The following is a 21,190-nucleotide window of genomic DNA, read 5'->3' on the forward strand; positions in this document are numbered from 1 at the left end:
AATGTGCTTAACAGAAAGATGATATGTATAGGTAATAAATGTTTACAGCTGTACTCCTGCCATGGATTAAATGGGTATGTATAATTTTATGTCAGATGCTACTCTTCATCTTGCCATTTATTTCCTTGAAACAAGTTTAAAAAGGTAACTTTGCTCAGCCAGGGTCACCAGAATTGTGTGAAATGATGTTTCTGAGTTTTCAGGTCATGCTGGCCATGCATCAGCACTTGTGCAAATCTGCTGGGCTTGATCACATTATAGCATATATGCAGCTTAAATCTGTTCTTTTGTCAGCACTTGAATCTATTTGTAAAATGCTTTTTAGTGGCCACAAACAAACTGCATAAGTGGCTTAATTTTATTAAGACAGGCTATAAAAACTTTGTTGTCTCATTATAATAATAAATATTTCAGAGTATCAAGTGGTACTGTTTTTTTTTTTTTTTGGTTTGTTGAGAGATCATTTTTTAAGGGTGTGACACCTTAGTTTTAAGTTTAGAAGGATGACACCAGCATTCTACCTACAGGGCTAACACTGCTACATTACCTTGAGTGATGTTAAATGAGCAGCTGTAATTTAAATCTGAGATAACATGTAAGGAGATTTGCAATCCCAGGCCTGACTGGTATTTGTATGGACTTTGCATGTTCTCCCCAGGTCTGCAGGGGGTATTTCTGTTCTATGTCAAATGTGTGTGCTTGATTGACTTAGTGACACTATTACGGCCCTGTGTGTGTATGTGAGAGCTTCTTAATGGACTGGTGTCCCATTCAGTGTTAGTTCCTGCCTGGTGCCCAATGCTCCTGTGACAGGCTTAGGCAACAAGCCACCCGAATTGGATTAAGCGGGTATGAGAATGTTATAGCATTGTAATTAACTAGTGAAAATAGAAAAGAACTTTGGTGAGAAGGTCCAGTACATACACTGGGTATTTGAAAGTTGTGTTTAACAAATAGTACCTTTATATCATTATCAGAAATACCATATACCTGGCAGGTGGCTTATAAAAGGCAATTTATGAAATAAGAATCAATACAACGATTCACTTTTTTTTTTAATTAGAAGGGCATAAAGGTAACATGGTTTACTTAAGAGACACACAGACAGTCAGTAGTGGGAAATAAACTGGCAATGGAACTACACCATCTCTTTAAGAAACACTCCAGATATTTTAAACAAAAACATGGAATGTTTCCACATCTTCTTCTGATGTACTTACACAGAAAGTCTGCATAGTGCTATATTCTCATAAAATAAAATATATTTGGTAAATTTCCTGCAATACTGGATAAAAGATATGGGTATAGGAAACGTACAGATGGAGACCTAAGTTTATTTAATGAATTCAGCTAATAATACAATTATGCATCCTTTAAGAATGCATATTACAATAGTACAATTTCCAAAATTATTACAGGATTGGAAACTAGCTGATATTGGCAGCACTGGACAAAAGCCAGAAACTAAGCCCTGGAGGGGATGCTGGATGGAAATAATTACCATGCTATAAAATGTTTATCAAATCATTCACAAAACATGTCAAAACCGATTTTAGGGTGATGCAATGTCAGAGCAGTAGGAGGTTCAAGACAGGAACTAAACTGTGCAGGGGTGCTACACACTTTAAATACGGACATTTTTGTTCATATATTTTTCAAAAATGTGGAAGTACCCACATTTATCCTAATACATGAATCTTAATATAATGCTACCCCACAGATGCTGAGTACTTGATTCATATCCCACCCTGGTAACCTATAGAGTTTGCAAGTTGAACCTTTATCCAAATTAGTTTTATCTACGTCCTCCAGTGCCAGAATAGGTACTCTTAAATTGGAATAATTGGGTTCAGGAAACAGAAGGGAGGCCGGATAAGTTGACGAATGAGCCTAGAGAGTGATTGCTGGTACAGTATGTATACAGTATTTAATTTTTGTATGGGGAGAACATGTATTTCAAATTATAATGCCTTATTGGCTAAACATTAACAGAGCCACACCTTCTTTGACCATTTCCTATCTTTCCTGTACCTCCGCTCTGCAAAGTTAGATGTTTATGAATACATTGAACATTTGCTTTTTATTCAGCTATCTAATTCTATAACTTTCAGGACCATGATTTATTTATCTGTGTCATACTTAGAGGAGCAGTTTCTATCTCATCTGGCGCTCTAAATAAAATCCCTCTAAATATCATTTAATATACACATCTGAATAATTGATCTCTTCTTGCATACTATGCAATGAGATTAGTGGATTCAAACTTGGCTTTTGCTTGCAGGTTCTATTTTCATGCATGGCCCTCCTGCTGTAAGGTATTACCACTGAGCAGGTCCTGGGCTTACAGCTTACGTCATCTGAGCTTTGTTACAATGCACTGTTTCATATCATTAAGAGCTAACTGATCCATCAGCTTCAACTTGTACAGTAACGTTTGTAATGAAAACCACAGGAGAGTGGTGTAAAAATATATGATATACTGAAAGACTGTACTTCTGGCCACTTTTTTTTTTTTTTTACAGGGTAAACCTGAAGTTGAAAGCCTTCATTTCTGAACTGGCAGTTGCTGTTTAGGTGAATTATGGAATACCTGTACACATTAAAAATATCTGTGTTCTTGGGTAGGAGATGAATCTTGTTTTGCACTTTTGTTTTTTCCTTTGTATTTTCTATGTTTCTTTTGTTTTTGCTGGATAGAAGCTGAAGTAGACTGTTGTATTGCCTACTTTATTATTATTTATTAGATTGGGTATACCATTATGATGTTCAGATTTCCATATATATAAAAACTCTTCATTTAAATACAAAAAAAATTACAGCTTACTGGTAATGTCCAACATTTGGCAGAAGTGACCAACTTTAATCTAGCACAGTAACTTTAGAGTAATTCTAAAAGAAAATAAATACTAAAAAGTGATATTAAAGCAGACCACTGGAAAATTTTTCAACTAGAAAACAATGTTATATTACTAGAGAATACAGAATCTCTATGGAATTAATTTCAAAAAGTACAACAAAATAATAATTTTCATAAATATGTTTTTAAGAATATATGAACATAAGAAATTTGACAAATAAGAGAAGACCTTTCAATCCATCAAACTCATTTACTTAAATAATAGCTAAGCTGTCCCAGTATCTCATCCAGACACTTCTTAAAGGTTTCTCAGATTCATTTTACCTAATATCTATAATAAGTATATGCAAAGAGAATCGTAGTGCATATGAGAACATGAGGGCAACCATTAAGAAGGATATCAGAGAGGCTAAAAGACAGTTGGAGAGGAATATAGCAGATAAGGCGAAAGAAGACCCCAAGAGATTCTTTCAGTATTTTAGTAGTAAAAGAACAGTTAAGGAGGAGTTCAAGTTCATCAGGAATAGTAAAGGGGAATTAAAAGGTAAATACAGTGAAATAGCGGATGCCCTAAACTTACATTTTTCTGAGGTGTTTACAAGTGAGCAAGTGGATAACCTCCCAGAGGTAAATGCGACTACTAAGGAGGTACTGAGGGATTTGGAAATTGTAGAGGGAGAAGTGCTGCTCAGATTAAATAAGTTGAAATCAAACAAATCACCAGGCCCAGATAATATTTATCCACGTGTTCTTAAGGAGGCTAGTGAGTACATATATAAACCCTTGACACATATTTTTAGGAAGTCACTGTGCACTGGAGAGATTCCAAAGGACTGGAAAATGGCAAATATCATCCCATTATATAAAAAGGGTGACAGGGCAGATCCAAGCAACTATAGGCCAGTAAGCTTAACATGCATCACAGGAAAATTAATGGAAGGAATTATTAAGGATAAGATTGAGCAACACATGGCAAGGACAGGAGTTATTCTGAACAGTCAGCATGGGTTCAGAAGAGGGAGGTCGTGTTTTACTAACATGTTGGAATTCTATGAGGTTGTAACAAAAGCATACGATCAAAGTGGAGCTTATGATATTATTTATCTGGACTTTCAGAAAGCATTTGATAAGGTGCCACATGAGAGGTTGGGCATCAAGTTAAAAGAAGTGAGAGTTCAGGGTGATGTTTTTAGATGGGTGCAGAATTGGCTCAGACACAGGAAGCAGAGGGTGATGGTGCGAGGAACCTCATCAGAACTGGCCGATGTTAAGAGTGGTGTTCCACAGGGGTCAGTGCTAGGGCCGCTGCTATTTTTAATATATATAAAATGATTTAGATAGGAATATAAGTAACAAGCTGGTTAAGTTTGCAGATGATACCAAGATAGGTGGATTAGCAGATAATTTGGAATTGTTATATCATTACAGAAGGACTTGGATTGCATACAGGCTTGGGCAGATTTGTGGCAGATGAAATTTAATGTCAGTAAATGTAAAGTATTACACATAGGAAGTAAAAATATTAGGTTTGAATACACAATGGGCGGTCGGAAAATCGAGAGTACACCTTATGAGAAGGATTTAGGAGTCATAGTGGACTCTAAGCTATCAACTTCCCAACAGTGTTCAGAAGCCATTAAGAAGGCTAACAGAATGTTAGGTTATATAGCACGATGTGTGGAGTACAAGTCCAAGGAGGTTATGCTCAACCTTTATAATGCACTGGTGAGGCCTCATCTTGAGTACTGTGTGCAGTTTTGGTCTCCAGGCTACAAAAAGGACATAGCAGCACTAGAAAAGGTCCAGAGAAGAGCAAGTAGGCTGATTCCAGGTCTACAGGGGTTGAATTATGAGGAAAGATTAAAAGAGCTGAGCCTTTACAGTTTAAGCAAAAGAAGATTAAGAGGTGACATGATTGAAGTGTTTAAAATTCTGAAGGGAATTAGTACAGTGGATCGAGACTTGTATTTTAAAATGAGTTCATCAAGAACACAGGGACACTTGTTGGAAACTTGTTAAGGGTAAATTTAACACAAACATTAGGAAGTTTTTCTTTACACAAAGAACGATAGACACTTGGAATAAGCTACCAAGTAGTGTGGTAGACAGTAAGACGTTGGGGACTTTCAAAACTCGACTTGATGTTTTCTTGGAGGAAACAAGTGGATAGGACTGGCGAGCTTTGTTGGGCTGAATGGCCTGTTCTCGTCTAGATTGTTCTAATGTTCTAATGTACACAAGTAGAAATAAATGTTAAAAACTGAGATTTGTAACTAAACAGATTCCAAAATAAGCATAATAAAAGCCTTGTGCCTTGTGGCTTTTAGGGCAGGCTTTGGCTCTTCATAATCTTTATTTGGAATAAGTGTGTTCACAAAATGTATAGGTTGGGGGGTAAGTAACACACAATAATGACAAGTTAGTTTAAAGAAAATAAAAGATTTTATCACAAGACAAAATTAGATGTCTTGCTATATTTTGCTAACTAGAATGGTGGCTGAGAGTAATGGTTTGAACATGTTTAAAAAAGCAACACAGTTAATTGTGAAGAGAAGCTTATGTTGAATTTATTTGACAAAGGACTCCAAATATTGTAATGCTGTCTTTAAAGGCATACTATAATGTGACTGATTTGTATAAGAGTGCAAACTATGAAAGGCACAATATAAAATAACATTAACCTTGTCACACTTCATTTGCATAATTTTCATTGAAAAAATGCAAGTGTAAAAATAAAATTCTAATACATACAAAAACACTACACTGTTTATCATTTATCAGCCAATTACTGGCTAACATTTCAAAACTCATACCTTGACTGCATTTCCGCTTGTGCTTTTTGCTGCTGTTGCAATGCCTGCAGTTGAGGTTGGCACTGAATGGTGGCTGGATGACCAGGCTGGGTGGTGGGGAGGGGGGTAGCTTGCCCGTGCTGCTGAATTCCAGTTTGACTCTGATGATGAGCTGAATGATGATGCTGGGAGACCGTACTGGGCTGGTGGTGGGACTGGGAAGGCTGCTTTTGCACAACCTGGCTTTGCTGTTGTTGCTGCTGCTGTTGTTTGTACCGGGATAGGCTGAAAAAAAGGCCTAAAATTGCCTTTAGGTTTCCATTCCTGATTTCTTTAAATAAAAGAAAAGAAATTACATAGGAGGTATTATTTATTTTAAACTCTTATGTCCTCATGCATAATATACTAAAACAGTACTTTTTCATTAAACTCGAAATACCAGAAGACCAGACTGACTACCACCGGCACTTTTGATCAATCAAGTAGGTCATTAACACAAAGGGGGTTGCTACCATATGACAAGCACTGTATATAGTTGTACATTAGTTTTCCTTCACTCCCCAACTTAAAAAAAGTTTGGAATTTCTCAGTAAGACCTATCAGTACCCCAAATATGGCTACATGTCATAGTATATCACTTTTACAGAGTGAGCCATCAAGGCACAATCCTGTCCAACAGATTAGGAAAGAACAGCTGAGAATGCAGACTCTCACATCTATAAATCAGCAGCAAACCTGAAATCTGCCCAGTTGAACGCTCAGTACCTACTGGACTTATTTCTGCACAAGTCCAGTCTCCTGGGATTTGACATAAGTTACACATTATGCAAGCCATTTAGGTTGAGGTAGATACAAATATGATTTATTACAATTGGCAGCAAAAATATCATAAAGAAAAAGGTATAAGCTGGAAAGAGTTACAATAGGAGAAGGTTAATATTTGTTACTGATGTCCACTATAACAACTTTTTACCCTGTGGACTATGTACACAAAGAGTACTAATCAATGAGGAAAAGTAAGATACAAAAAAATCTAAATAGTATTAGGGTGTTGTGCCATGTTAGCCATTCTGAATGTAGTGAGAGGTCAAGCAAAATTACACCTTTTATTGGCTAACTAAAAAGATTACAATATGCAAGCTTTCGAGGCAACTCAGGCCCCTTCTTCAGGCAAGATATAATCAATTGACCATTACATCTTGCCTGAAGAAGGGGCCTGAGCTGCCTTGAAAGCTTGCATATTGTAATATTTTTAGTTAGCCAATAAAAGGTGTCATTTCGCTTGACTTCTCACTAAAGAAATATAAAAAAATTGATCAAAACATATCTAACAAACATACCTTCAGCAGACAGGCCTTGTATGTTAACACCCTTTGCTGCTAAGAAGCTCAGGCAGGCATCAATGTTTTCAATCTGAAAGGGGAAACAAACAAATTGTAGTATTAGCTATATATCTACTCATTATGGCTTTCAATCCACTTTGTTAGACAGAGTTGTGATGAAGCAGAACCAAACTCAGCAACAACAGGTAAAAGGCTCCAGATGACAGTACATGAAGCTCACTCCTCCCTTTTTTCTCTTGCCATCAATTCATTTTCTGAGCTTAATTTTTCCATTACAAGGTTCAGGGGAAACACATTCAATAATGGAATCATCAGTTATAAGAAAGGAACCAGCTTTGAACAAGGACTCCTCTGTATTACAAGGTACACACACGTCTTGAAGATCACTCAGACCAGATGAGTTGTACATCAACAATTAATATGTATTTCTATGAGTTGTGGGAGGAAAATCCACCAGGAAAAAACTTCCAAGTCCATCACAAACTGGAGTTAGATGTAGGAGGAAATTAAAAAAAAACTCTGCAGTGGCTCAATAAAGAGTTAAAAAGAATCTGCAAAGGAAAAAAACAGCTGTATATGACTAATAACTCCAATGTGTACCTTAGGGTGTATGAAAACATGAGGGCAAACATTAAGAATGATATTAGGGAGGCTAAAAGACAGTTAGAGAGGACAATAGCAGATAAGGTGAAAGATGTCCCAAAGAGATTCTTTCAGTGTTTTAGTAGCAAAAGAGCAGTCAAGGAGGAGGTGAAGTGAATCAAGAATAGTAAAGGAAAATAAAAAATACAGACAATAAAAATAGCGTATGCTCTAAACTCTAATTTTTTGAGCTCTTCACAAATGAGGAAGTGGATAACCTCCCAGCGATAAAAGAGACTACTAAGGAGGTACTGAGGGATTTAGAAATTGTAGAGGGAGAAGTGTTGCTAAAATTAAATTGGCTGAAATTAAAGAAATATCTAGAACCAGATAATATTTACCCTCAAGTTCTTAAAGAGGTTAGAGAGTACATATACAGCATAAACCCTTGACACATAATTTTAAGAAGCCACCGTGAAATTCCTAAGGACTGGAAAATGGTAAATATTATCCTGTTATATAAAAAGGGCGACTTGGCAGATGCAAGTAACTATAGCCAGTAAGCTTAACATGCATCACAGGAAAATTAATGGAAGGGATTATTAAGGATAAGACTGAGCAACACATGGCAAGAACATGAACAGTCAGCATGAGTTCAGAAGAGTGAGGTTGTGTTTTACTAACATGCTGGAATCCATGAGGAAGCAACAAAAGGGTATGATCAAAGTGGAGCATATGATATTATTTATCTTGACTTACAGAAAGCATCTGATAAAGTGCCACATGAGAGGGTTGGGCATCAAACTAAAACAAGTGGGAATTTAGGATGTTGTTTGTAGATGGGTGCAACATTGGCTCAGACAAAGGAAGCAGAGGGTGATGGTGCGAGGAACCTCATCAGAATTGGCCGATATTAAGAGTGGTGTTCAACAGGGGTCAGTGCTAGGGCCACTGCTATTTTTAATATATATAAATGAGTTGGATAGGAATATAAGTAACAAGATGGTTTAGTTTGCAGATGATACCAAGATAGGTGGACTGGCAGATAATCTGGAATCTGCTAAATCGTTGTGGCAGATGAAATTTAAGTATTACACATAGGAAGTAAAAATGTTAGGTTTGAATACAGAATGGGAGGTCTGAAAACTGAAAGTACACCTTATGAAAAGAATTTAGGAGCTGTAGTGGACTCTACACTATCAACTTCCAGACAGTGTTCAGAAGCCATTAAAGAAGCCTAACAGAATGTTAGGTTATATAGCACAATGTGTAGAGTACAAGTCCAAAGAGGTTATACTCCAGCTTTATAATGCACTGGTGAGACCTCATTTGGAGTACTGTGTGCAGTGTTGGTCTCCAGGCTACAAAAAGGACAAAGCAGTGCTACAATAAGTTCAGAGAGAAGATTATTATTTCCCTAGAAAAAATATTCCTTTAGAGATTCCCGTGTGTATAGTCAGTGTACTGTATATTAAGATCAGTTCCCCCTTTACTTTTCAAGGGATATCTGTACATGTTGGATGTCCATAATATTGACTCCTGACTTCTAGAATAAAGCATCACTATATTCAATCTTCCAGGGCAAATCATGAGTTTAAGAATTTGGACAGGGAGAAACGTAAAAGTACTCTCATAACCTGGATGCATCACAACCCATAATACAAAACAACAATCAAAACAATGCAATGGATCTCTAGCAACAAAGAACATTGAGGTCTAAGACAGTCCCAATGAAATAACGTTCACAATTTTAATTTTTTTTATTAATATCTATCAATTACATAACTCAAAATGACTACATAACCAGTCAAAATTAAACTCATTTGCTTTGGTGTTTGTGGCCATCAAGCAGGGAAAATCAGCAATGAAGCCATTGACCATTCCCCATCATGTTACACATCAATGCCCTCTCAGACACTACATGGATTGCAGAGTCTGCTCTATGAAATTGTGGATTCAAAGGGAAGTCACACCAGGCCCCACATGACTACCATCTGTACCACAATCAGGATGGCAAGTCAGCTACACGAGAGAAGACACACAAGCAAGACCAAATGCTCCATTTACTGTAAATGGCATAGAAAAGTTTTCCAAACCGTAAAACAGGTGTATTTGTGTTGACATATATTATGTTGAAAGTTGTTTAGTTTACCACTTTTCTTGATAGGTCAAGGACAACATTTTTTGATGACATACAGTACATACTCTCACAACAGGTCACACTACAGTTAACAACCTAGTCATGATAGCAAGAAACTATTAAAAACTTTATTATAAAGACAATATGCTGTTAATGGATGTGTTATCATGTTTATAGTTGAGTTGCAAGTGAAATTTAAATAAGATGAAGGATTAAATGGGGAAAAAACAAGAGGGCAAAAAGTGTCATTAGCTGATGATTAAAGTGTTCTAGTTACTGGGTCAACCTTATTTGCATAAATGTCAGTTGATACATGGCGCTGTACGATGAGACTCCACATGACAGTGCTGATGTGATGGTCACTACTCCATCAACAAGTAAACAAGCAGGCTGAAATGACAATATGGGCATTTAATCAGAAGGGACATTGACAACTTGAAAACATAAATGCAAAGTTTTGTCTAAGCTGATTTCAGCCTTAATGAGAAAGAAAAAAGTCCTTGTTGGTACAAGAATAAGAAGAAGCACAGATAAGCAGAATGGTGTTACTGTTGACAATGATTTTCAGTATTAATATTTCAGTATTAACCAATCATTTAAACTGAAGATGCCAGTGCTAAACACTATGACAACTTTTGTTTAAGTGAGAATTTGAGAAAAAAAAATTATTTAGAATATCACGAGTGCCACAGCTGTTGAAGACACATTTAAGGGAAAGTAATGTGAGACTCTGTCTGGAATGTCCAACATGCTTTGCCTGAATTTTCCAGATGTCAGGAATAGTGCAAGAACCAGCCACTTTAGTAATATACTGTACATCCAACAAATAAAATATCAAAAAACATCTTCAATGATATACTGTATCTATAATAACATACATCTTAAAAATGATTTATAAGATAAAAAATAACTGTCAATGGTCAAAGTTCACATATTTAAAACATAAGAAAGCAAATAAATGGGGAACAAGTGGAAAGTGTATAAATTTAATACACAAGAAAACAAAGAAATAGAAACAGATGAAAGAGATATAATGGTTGAAAAAAGAAAGAAAGATGCAGTAAGGATAAGAAAATTCCTAAGTGCTAGTGCCATCAGGCTTGGCTACTCTTTTGTACCTGATGGTGCTGAAGATGGCTGCAGTCCCACCCCAGTGATATACGTATTAGGTTAAGGATACTATATTGACTGACACTTAATGTGGACATGAGTGTATTTAGCAGTGACTTAATATCTTATCCAGGACCGGCTCCAGCATTGTTCTTAGTTCTTCTGGGATAGGCTGTAGTCCCCTTGATTTTGAATGGGATTAAGCAGGTTTAATAATGAATAAATGAATGGATGGATGTCTTTTATAAGTAAAAGTACTGTATTACTAAAAAAATTACCAGAATGTAAATTTAGCATTTTCTACTTAAAAGTATTTCATCATTTTCTAATTCAGCAACTATCACACACAATGCTGATATAGTAGACAAATGAACGTTATACTCTACATACAGTAAACAAAACTGAAATTATATGCACAAAATTATCATTATGATAGAATTATATCTACTGTGGCTCAAGTAAGAATTCTATACAAAAACATGCAATATGCAGACAAAATGCCTTTTGCCAGTGATTGCTACTGATTATAGATAAACCACATGATTACCTTCTCAGGTAATGTTTCACGTTTATGAGCCTTGCCTTGTTTCTGTTACAAATGGTACTGGGAGAGACAGCGGTCTACACAACTTGGTGAATAGCTGCTTTCTCTAATACAGGCCGGATTCTTAGGACTGTATCCTTTTCATTTGTAATTCTGACTTTGGTTCAGAAGTCTCTTTTACTAAAAACACATGCGTTCTGTCTTTCTCATGACACCAGTAGCACAACAAAGTGGTCCAATGAAAACTTCCTACTAAATTCTGTAAAGTCTACACTTTATCTTTATTTCCTGGACCATGTTTCCATGACAAAGAAGCTTGGATAGTGCATGGATAATTATCAACAGACTTACAGATGCCTGTCTTTCATATATTGTAATAAAATATGACACTTTAGGATCTGACTTTTCTCAGATACTAAAGGAAAAAAAGCAAAGCAAATGTCTGCTCAAAAGCACACTCTTGGGCCAATTTTCAAATGATGGAGGAGGCCCGAATGCTAGATACATGAACAACTGAACACTTGGGCTGGCATGTGTATGCTGTGCATACCTTTCTAAACAATGGATCTGACTAAATGGCATGTCGCCTGTTTGCAAAACAACAGATTTTTATAACATCTTTGAGGGTTTCACACAGATGCGGGAAGGGCATATGTTAGAAAATGATGTAGTTTTTAGTTATGTAATACTGTGTTCATTTTGAATAAATATACATTGGAAATATAGTAGATAGTCAGTTCAATTCCTGCCATTGACTCTCTCTGTGAATCCTGAGCAGGTCACTTTACCTGCATGTGGTTCAGCTGCAAAAAAATCTTTGTAATCAGTGAGAAGCTATTCTTATCTTGGATAAAGACTTCAACAAAATAAAAAAATATTGTTTTGTATATCCCCAAATTGTCTTTTTTAAGCATTTTAACTCTTTCTTTCTCTAGTTTTTCTAGTTCAGCTAATCAGTATTAACTGCTGTAGAACCTTACAGCCTGACTCACCAGCTGAGCAGGACTGGTTCTGAAAGGTGCCACCTCAATGCCAGTATACTTCAAAAGAAGAAACAACATTTTACTTGCCATAGCCCTTTAGAAAATATATGAAATGAATATTGTAACTCTGCATTCAGTAATATCTTAAACTGGGCACTCAGAAATGTTTCACAAAGAGCCACCCCTCACTGGTCCACATTTACAGACGACGGTATAAGCACGCTTTGTTCACCCAAGTGAAGGCAGTGGTGTAGTAGTAAGGGGATGGGGCCCAGACTATAGTCTTCCTGTAAATTGTTCTGAATGTGTGGTGCTATAAATACAAACTGAACAACTGACTGAATGATCAAGTTACACATATCTCTCTAATTCAGCGTTTGGTATTTGAGAGTTAAATAATGAGCAAAATCAGTAAGTCAACTTTGATTCATTTGTCACAATTACAAAAAAAAAATCATTTCAATAAAACCTTTGAGGTTTGATTGTTGTGGGAAGAAAGGCAAACAGATAATAGAAGAAAACAGACATACAAAAATTCTGAGCAACGCCAGGATAAATGACTGACTAGACAAGAACTTATAGGTGACTACAAGGGAGAGATGTGAATCAGAAATAATTTATAAAGTTAAACCTTGTATCTTCAGAACTGGTGGCAGGTCACTTTAAGACATTGCGGACTACTTTCTGAATCTCAATGCACTGCTTTCACTTTAAGAACACACGATATGCCCTTTACAAAAATATATCCAAACTCAAAGACAAAAAGACATTCTGAAATTTCAATTTAGCAGCTGGCTGGGATTGGCTCCAGCTGACCCCCGTGATCCTGTGTTCGGATTCAGCGGGTTGGAAAATGGATGGATGGATATCGATATGCCGATACACAAAGTGGCGTATTGCCCCCCTTTAAACTCCAGGAGACTGGGTTTAAATTCCAGCATATTCACTGTCTGTATGGGGTGTGAACATTTTATTCAGATTGTCTTTCTTTGTTCTACATGCCAAACATGAACAAATTACAGGTTAACTGCCTAGAGTGAGTGTGAATGAACATATTTGCTATTAAACCTTCACACAAGGCTTACTCCAGAGCTTTGTGTTCAGTATCCTTACAAACGTATTTTAGACTTAGAATAGGACTGATAGGTATAATTGGGGACACATTAGTATAGCACTACTTATTTAATTCACAGCCTAGTCTAGAAATTTCATTAGTGAGGTAAATCAAATCTTGTTTAAATACTCACAACTTGTATTGTGCATTTAACCATGATAATAACATCTGCACAAATCCTAATAACAACCTAGTGTGGCCTAGATTGTTCACTGACTCCACTGTACTACCCTTTTTTAACTTGGTTATTATTTATTTTAATTGTAGCATGCATTTGAAAAAGCTATTGTAATGAATGTTGCTTTTAAATTGTATCCTTGTTTGCAATTTAGAACAACTATAAATGGTGTTATATAAAAGAAAAATTGATTGAATATTTTAAACATTACAAAAACTGACTAGTACATGCCATTCAACCCAACAGAGTTTGCCAATCCTATCCACCTAATTTTTCCAAAATAACAATAAATTGAGATTTCCCTAAAGTGCATGGCAATTCATTACATGTGTCTATAGTTCTTTGTGTGAAGAAAAACACTAATATTTATATGAAATGTACCCTTAACAAGTTTCCAAATGTGTCCCTATGTTTTTGTTGAACTCATTTTAAAGTAACAGTCTTGATCTGCTGTACTAATTCCCTTCATGATTTAAACACTTCAGTCATGCCACCTCTTAATCTCAGATTGCATAAACTGAAAAGGTTCAGTCTGACCAAGTAATATGTTAGGCTACATGCTGACTCTTTAACAGCTCATTATTACTGATAGAATCAACCGTTCAATTCTGTCCAGGGTTTGGTTCCTGCCTTGTACCCAAAGATGGACTCTTTTCAAGGTTTTGAAAAGGGATGGATAAATATAAATACACACTCTGCTTATGCTATGCCTTTTGTATTGATACAGATTGAATGTACAAATTTAAAATAAACACATTACAAAGCCATCCTTTGTAGTTTTTTGCCGAGTGATATCTGCCAAAAACCATTCACAAGTCATTTGAAAACAAACAATGACAAATGTATTCGCCCTGCCTACTCACTACATCCCACTAGAATGTCTTCATATCTCAGGTAACATGCTTTATCTCCATCCCAGTTTTATAAAGAAATAAAGTCACTCATCTAGCTAAACAACCTGGGCAAATAACACAGCTTCAATTTGAATATAAGGAAACAAGACACCTGAATAGATGTTCTTGTGCCTTTCATTAAGTATGTGCAGTTCAAATATTTCTGTTACTTTTATCTGTGTGTTGACAGCTTTGCTTTGGTAAAGATGGCCCCTTTGATAGACAGCGACCCTTTGGTCACACCAGGGCAACAGAGATAACAGAGATACAATAGACCTTGACTGTTAATCCCTGGACTTCTTTCTGAATGTACCCAGTGTGGATTCTGCAGAAGGGTCTGGCCTGTCTCAGTGTTAAGATTTTTTCAGTTTTCCTTGAAGGATGATAATCAAGCATCAGAACCCATCCATCTATAGCCCAGTTAGTGTTACATTAAAGTGAAAGTCTACACTAACACACTGTCCAGAATGGAATCCACATTTCTATTGCAACATGGGAACACAGACTGACCACCCTTTTTATATTCTTTACATTAAACTCTGTAAACTTTGCAAGATTTACTCTACCTGAGTTATTTTCCCAACATGCAGTTCTGTTTTCCTCCCACATCTGAAATATGTGTGTTTTAGATTAACTGGACTAGTCTAAATTGGATGAGAGTGGCTGTACACTGTGATGGACTGGCAGGACTGTTTCCTGCCTTGAACTTGAAGCTTTCTCGTGGGCACCAGACCCCAGCAACCCTGAACTGGATTAGTAATTAGTACTCTGGGTTCAGCAGTATGTTAGCAATGCCTAAAATTAATTTTCCTAAAATCAAAATCCTACTTTAACAGTACAGCACACAGAGAAATAAAATATTTTGCAGCCTCAAAGAATGAATTTTATATTGTTTTAATTACTTTCACTACTAAAACAAATGAAAAAAAAACATACAAAGAGCACTTAAAACAAATATTTGCTCAGATTGCTGAGACTTCTGTTTTTCTGTTCCTGAGAATTATTTCGAGATGAGAACTGGAAAATACACTCGAGCAGAATGTTAAAAATGGAATTTACATGGTGCCAGAGGGAATTTGGAAAAATTAAGAGGTCTCTTTAAAAGTGGGTTTGTTAAAGCAGCACAGGGGCTGTCAAATAAAGTACAGATATGTATGTTGTCATTAAAGATTATTTCACTTACAAAAAATGCACAGGAGAAATGAAACGCCTCAGCAAGTGCTGTACTGTACATACTGTAAATCCCTCCAAAAGATAAGGTGGCTCACATACTCATATTAGAAGAACTCCAGAGACACTATACTAAATTGTTCTAGAAGAGAAGTGCTAATAAAATAGATAAATGCCTCAAAACTAAAATCAAAAACAAGTTTTAAAAAACCATAGCACACTAACACACTTCCACCATATCAAGCAGTCGGGGATAACAAATATAATAAAAAGAAGAAACTTTTCCAACATATTCAGTGCAAGCTTCCACAAATCACTTACTGCCACCATAGATACTTTATCCTGTTGATCCCACGTCTTCCCAGAAGTAGCCGTTGTTATTTTTATATACCATATATATCTCCTGTTCATATAAATCTGCATATGGTCCAAATTCCACCTTAGATCAAAGACTAGCAACAGCCAACATTAAATTACCTGACACTGCCGCAGCAACTAGATCAACAAATATTTGCGTAAACTAGTGACCTTCCAATTACAGGCAAGTGCTATTTTTTTTTTGTTTAAGTCAGGAGGAGACTGACTGACATCTGATACCTGATGAAAATGATACAACAATTAAAGTCAGCTATGTCTGAAATATTCCAGGAAAGGCATTCCTTGGTCAGACCATCTGAAAACTCACCTGAAGCTACTCTTTCCTTATTCACTTTCTCAACCTGTTTTATTATTCCTATTATAATGCCATATACACACCCACGCCTTTAACTTAAACTGTATTAAAAAGACACTATCAGCCTGTAACTCCTATTCTGCCACAATACAGTTCACATGAAAGCGACACTGTTTCTGACACTCTCCAAGGCATTCAATTACTTTGACTAAATTGAAGCATAAAAATGACATTATTTAGATTCATCACAAGTGCTATCCTAATAAACTCAAGTACAATGAGAAAACAGTAAAATACAAATTTAAAGCATGTAATCATAAAAAATTAGAAGGAAAGCAGTCCATCCATACATGCACATGATTTTACATACAGCACACAACATATACAAACACATATACTTTAACTCCACTGGAGTATTTTACTAGTGCTATTGTATTCCCAGTACGTTAGCATATCAGCTAAAACAAAACACTTTATCTAGTAAGAGCTGCTTGGAAAACAAGACAAGATCTACCATACCTTTGCAAAATGGGTTTTTACCCCGACTCGACTTTTGAAGACATGGTTCGTAACTCATCCACACCAAACATTTGGACAGCATGCTTTTCCTTCTCCTTTTTTGTCCTTAAAATCTTTAGCATCTCTTTTCAATATTAACTGAAACTCAGCTTCTGAAATGCCTGATCATTAACAGATCTTCAATAAGGAGTAATCTCCTTTATTTGGAGTATTTATTTACTAAAACAGATGGCGTTTTGCTTTCTGACACCATGAAAAAGAAGCTTTCATCTGGGTCATTTAGAGTTTATTCAAGGCTTAATTGCACAACTGCTTAAGTGGTAGCTGTATACATCAAATGCCATTAAAATAGATAGGTTTTAAGGGTGTATGTTGACATATACCACAGAAAACATACGGCATACCTTAGAAGTGTACATAAAACACACACAAAATATTTGTTACCTACAATATTTGCATACTAGCAGGGGTAGTCAGTAATGTCTTGGGTGGGGGCACTAACTAAATTTTAAAATGAAATATAGCCTATAGCCTTCTCCTGTACAAATGGTGAATCTATGAAAAATATGGGAGAAATAAGTTCAATGGTAAGGACTTGCATATTGGACAAATTCATTTACAGTACAAACACACATTTAGCTTTATATAAAGGAGAAAAGCCATATGGCACATCTCCATACCTGGATTGATTTCAAGGATGTATTGGAAAATGTTATATTTATCATTCAAAACACACAGAGTGTTTAATGCAGGGAGACCTGTCAGTATAAATGCACAGAGGCAAGGAAAGCACCTGATATCCCGCTTGGACAAACTATTCCAGTTTTTAAGCTCCTTTCTATCAAGTAGTTTAGGTTATCCATTTGACCATTGCTCCAGCACCATGTAAACATGTTCCATTTTCACCTTGCAACTACATGGATAAGTCTAAATGCATGTCCAATATATTTATAAAATAAATACAAAACTTACTTGAGTATTATGTTTTGACATAGTTTCCTATTAAGACACTTATTCCAATGGGCACACACCTGTCTGACAGAATCGTGGACCGAAGTAGCGGAGAAAGATGGGCAACCTGACTTTTTTCACCTGTGGCTCTCATTCTGTGATTCTTGAACTATTCAATTAATGCATGAACACTTTGATGAGGCATATTGTGCTGAAAGTTTGATGATGGATTTGTAGTTGTGACATACCTTCGGAACACAAAACAGAGATAACAGCATAAAGCTTCTTTTGGTGCATACAGAATCGAAAGCCACCACATTAACACTCTAATTAACAATTAACCATACCAGTTTGGTCCTATGTCACAGTAACTTAGAAAAACCAAACTCACAAATGTATACTTAACTACCACTGCTACCACCAGTATAAAAAAGTATGTTTTATTTCCCCTCAATCAAATTTCATTCCTATTCAAGTGTGTGGAGGCTTAAAACATTAACACAAGGTCACTAAATGGCACATAGTGGTGACTAGAGTGCTTGCATTCCTAGATTCAGAGCAGCCCTTAAAGAGCTGGGTCTCTCATGCAACCCCAGTTCTTCATCACAAGATTATGAAAGGCAAACTGAGCTGATTACTGGGCTGCTTGGCTACTCCACTTTATTCACACTTAATAATGATTTTAACAAAATGTACTTAACAAAAAAATATTAAACTGGCCAAGAACTTTCCATTCCACCTCAATTGTCACCCGTTGGCAAAGTGACAGCCTTCAACTTTCCAGGCTTGCTTACTATTAATTCATAGCTCTCCTCAATAACTGTGAAGTGCTGCACTACAAAACAAGTGAGATAAAGACAGGCAGAAATTACTAATGAAGTGGCATAGTATAAAGTTGAACAGAGAATTTACAAGCAGGAGTGCAACTTGGTCATTTTCATGCAGGCTGATGAAAGAGTAACTAGAAACTTGCTAAGTATTCACTTAACATGATACAGATATTCTAACATAGAAAAACGATAACCATATTCTCTTGCTAAAATACAGCATTTATCCATTTTTACATGTAAACTTCATACAATCATAAAATGTACATAGCTGAGGGAGTCACACATGTATATACAGTAGATACAGTACATAATTAATTGATTTGCCCTAGGCAAAGCCTGAATCGCTGAAGACATAGTATACATTCTAGAGATGTCTAAATATTCAGCTGTGCTTCTGTGATGCCATGCATATGCACTGGACTCTGTTAATGTGCTCTCAAAAATGTTCATAAGCGTTCTCAGAACCAGATGCTCTAAGGAAAAGTTACAGACAGGTTCAAATTTTCAAGAAACAAGTTTTTTAGGATCCGTGGCATGTAGTATGGTGCTTTAACTAATTAGCTGATTTAGAGTGATTCTATATAAGACACACTGTGCTCCAAAAGCCAGACTATGGCTTTTCTCAAAACAATGCAGACATGGAGTATTTACTGAATTTTCCATAGGAAGGATACAAAATAAAAAAACAAATAAATAGTATTCTATTTCATTATACCAAAAAAGAAAAGTATGCAGAAATGCCTTTAAAATCTCAGGTTTTTCTTCTCAGCGAATTGTCATGTATGGTAGTTGAGCTTCAACAATTTAACTCCTGTGATGGACAACATGCATGGGTGGGCATATAATTCCTTAACTGGACAGGAGGCCAGCCCCATGCCACCTCAAGAAACAGGGAGAACAACAATCTATCCTGCCCAGAAGACAGGCAGTGGATGCCAATGCCAGAATGTATACAATGGCATCCTGTCTGGGGTAGATTCAGGAACAATACCCGGCCAGGAGGCCCATATAACGGAAAAACTGGGGAGGAAAATTGATTTCCTCCACCAGGACCTCCCTGGCTTAAAGTTCCCACACGGACTCCCGTAGGGAATCTATGGTTACATGATGCAGCCCTGTGGTGTTCTGGGAGGACTGCTATGGGGAACTGAAGGAGTTTACAATCTCTACATGGTGGGACTTCTGACTGACCCAGAAGTACGTCCATCAGGCTATGCCCTAGCACAGGAAGTACTTCCGGATCTAAGATAATAGAGGCCACTCAACCTCATTCTGGCGACACAGAGTCGGGTGAAAGTGGACAAAGCTCGCCTGGGAGATATAGAGGATGAAAAAAGAGAGAGAAACTGAGGAGAATTGTTCCGGTTGTGTTACTGGAACCTTTGAGGAAAGTAATTGTGAAAATAAACTGTCTTTATCTGAACGGGGCTCATGTCTGTGAGGTTGTGTCTAGGGTTTGGGGCTCTCTGATGCCCCTGGCGGTTCACACTCCTCATGTTACTTTTTCCTGTCACTATTACTATGCAGCCTGATTTTGTAATTTCATATTACAGCTATTCTGGATTTGTACAGCTCTTTTACACACTTGTGGTGTAAAATCTGTAAGGTATATTTTGAGGGTAATTCTCTTTTCTATCAGCAGTACATTTGGTGCATCTTCCACATACTGTACATGTTCATTCTTAACAGTGTGCTTTTCAATTGTTAAATCTGATATTGAATTGTAATGTACTACTGTAAAGTACTTTGTTATGGTGCATGTTACATAAAGATTGATAGACTGATAAAGCTGCTTTTTGTATAAAAAAATTAACTAAGTAATGTTAAAGAGATAAATAGGTGCGGAAAACGGATGGAAAATGTGCTGAATATGTTTAGATAACCAGTTTAAAAAAAAACAGAAACAAAGAAGCTATATCATATAAAACATATCACTGCCTCAAAATCACCAAAGCTACTAATGCCAGTCTGCAATCAACTACTACATAATTGTTTTTAGACTCTGATACTTGCTACTGGGCTGCTGCAGTTTCTCTACTGTAAAAATGAAAGTAAAACAAAAAACAAAAGTAAAATTTCAATTCCTTGTGCTTCAAAAGCCCTATCCTGCTCAAGGAACTTTTTCTTAAAAGCCCAAGGAAAGCTCAGAAATATTCATGATATTATTGGCATGTAGTGATGCTGATTTGTTTGGAAACTGCTGGAGTGGTGTGATGTATCAGACTCTATGACTATGGGCCTAGCATGGTGAGCCCACTACTGTGCACTGACTTCCTGCACCTTTAGAACAATCATCAAGGCCCAACCTACTACAAGCTTTCATGTTTTGAAATCTCTCTCCTCAGTATATAAGGCTACACTAGCTCCCAACTGAAATCCTAAACCAAAGAAGTTTACCTTTGGACTATTTCACATATTTGCTCCACTTTGTTAATATGCTTGTACACTCCGCACTATTGTGATACCCATCAGTAAAGCTCCATTTAGAACCATGGGGTACATTCACTTTTA

The 21,190-nt window shown here is 36.5% G+C and overlaps 1 protein-coding gene across 11 annotated transcripts in view; it reads right to left on the reverse strand.

The window, feature by feature from the left end:
• The window catches only part of nav2a (neuron navigator 2a), a 797,383-nt gene that overhangs the window by 203,571 nt on the left and 572,622 nt on the right, over positions 1 to 21,190 (reverse strand). For all 11 annotated transcript variants that reach the window (XM_039749336.1, XM_039749362.1, XM_039749403.1 and 8 more), the window contains exons 4-5: positions 6,990 to 7,062; positions 5,671 to 5,980 (exon numbers count right to left, since the gene is read on the reverse strand). In XM_039749336.1, coding sequence (XP_039605270.1) covers positions 5,671 to 5,980; positions 6,990 to 7,062 — 383 coding nt within the window. The remainder of the gene's footprint in view (positions 1 to 5,670; positions 5,981 to 6,989; positions 7,063 to 21,190) is intronic.

Source organism: Polypterus senegalus, chromosome 1 (assembly GCF_016835505.1).
Source record: "Polypterus senegalus isolate Bchr_013 chromosome 1, ASM1683550v1, whole genome shotgun sequence".
Taxonomy (NCBI): domain Eukaryota; kingdom Metazoa; phylum Chordata; class Cladistia; order Polypteriformes; family Polypteridae; genus Polypterus; species Polypterus senegalus.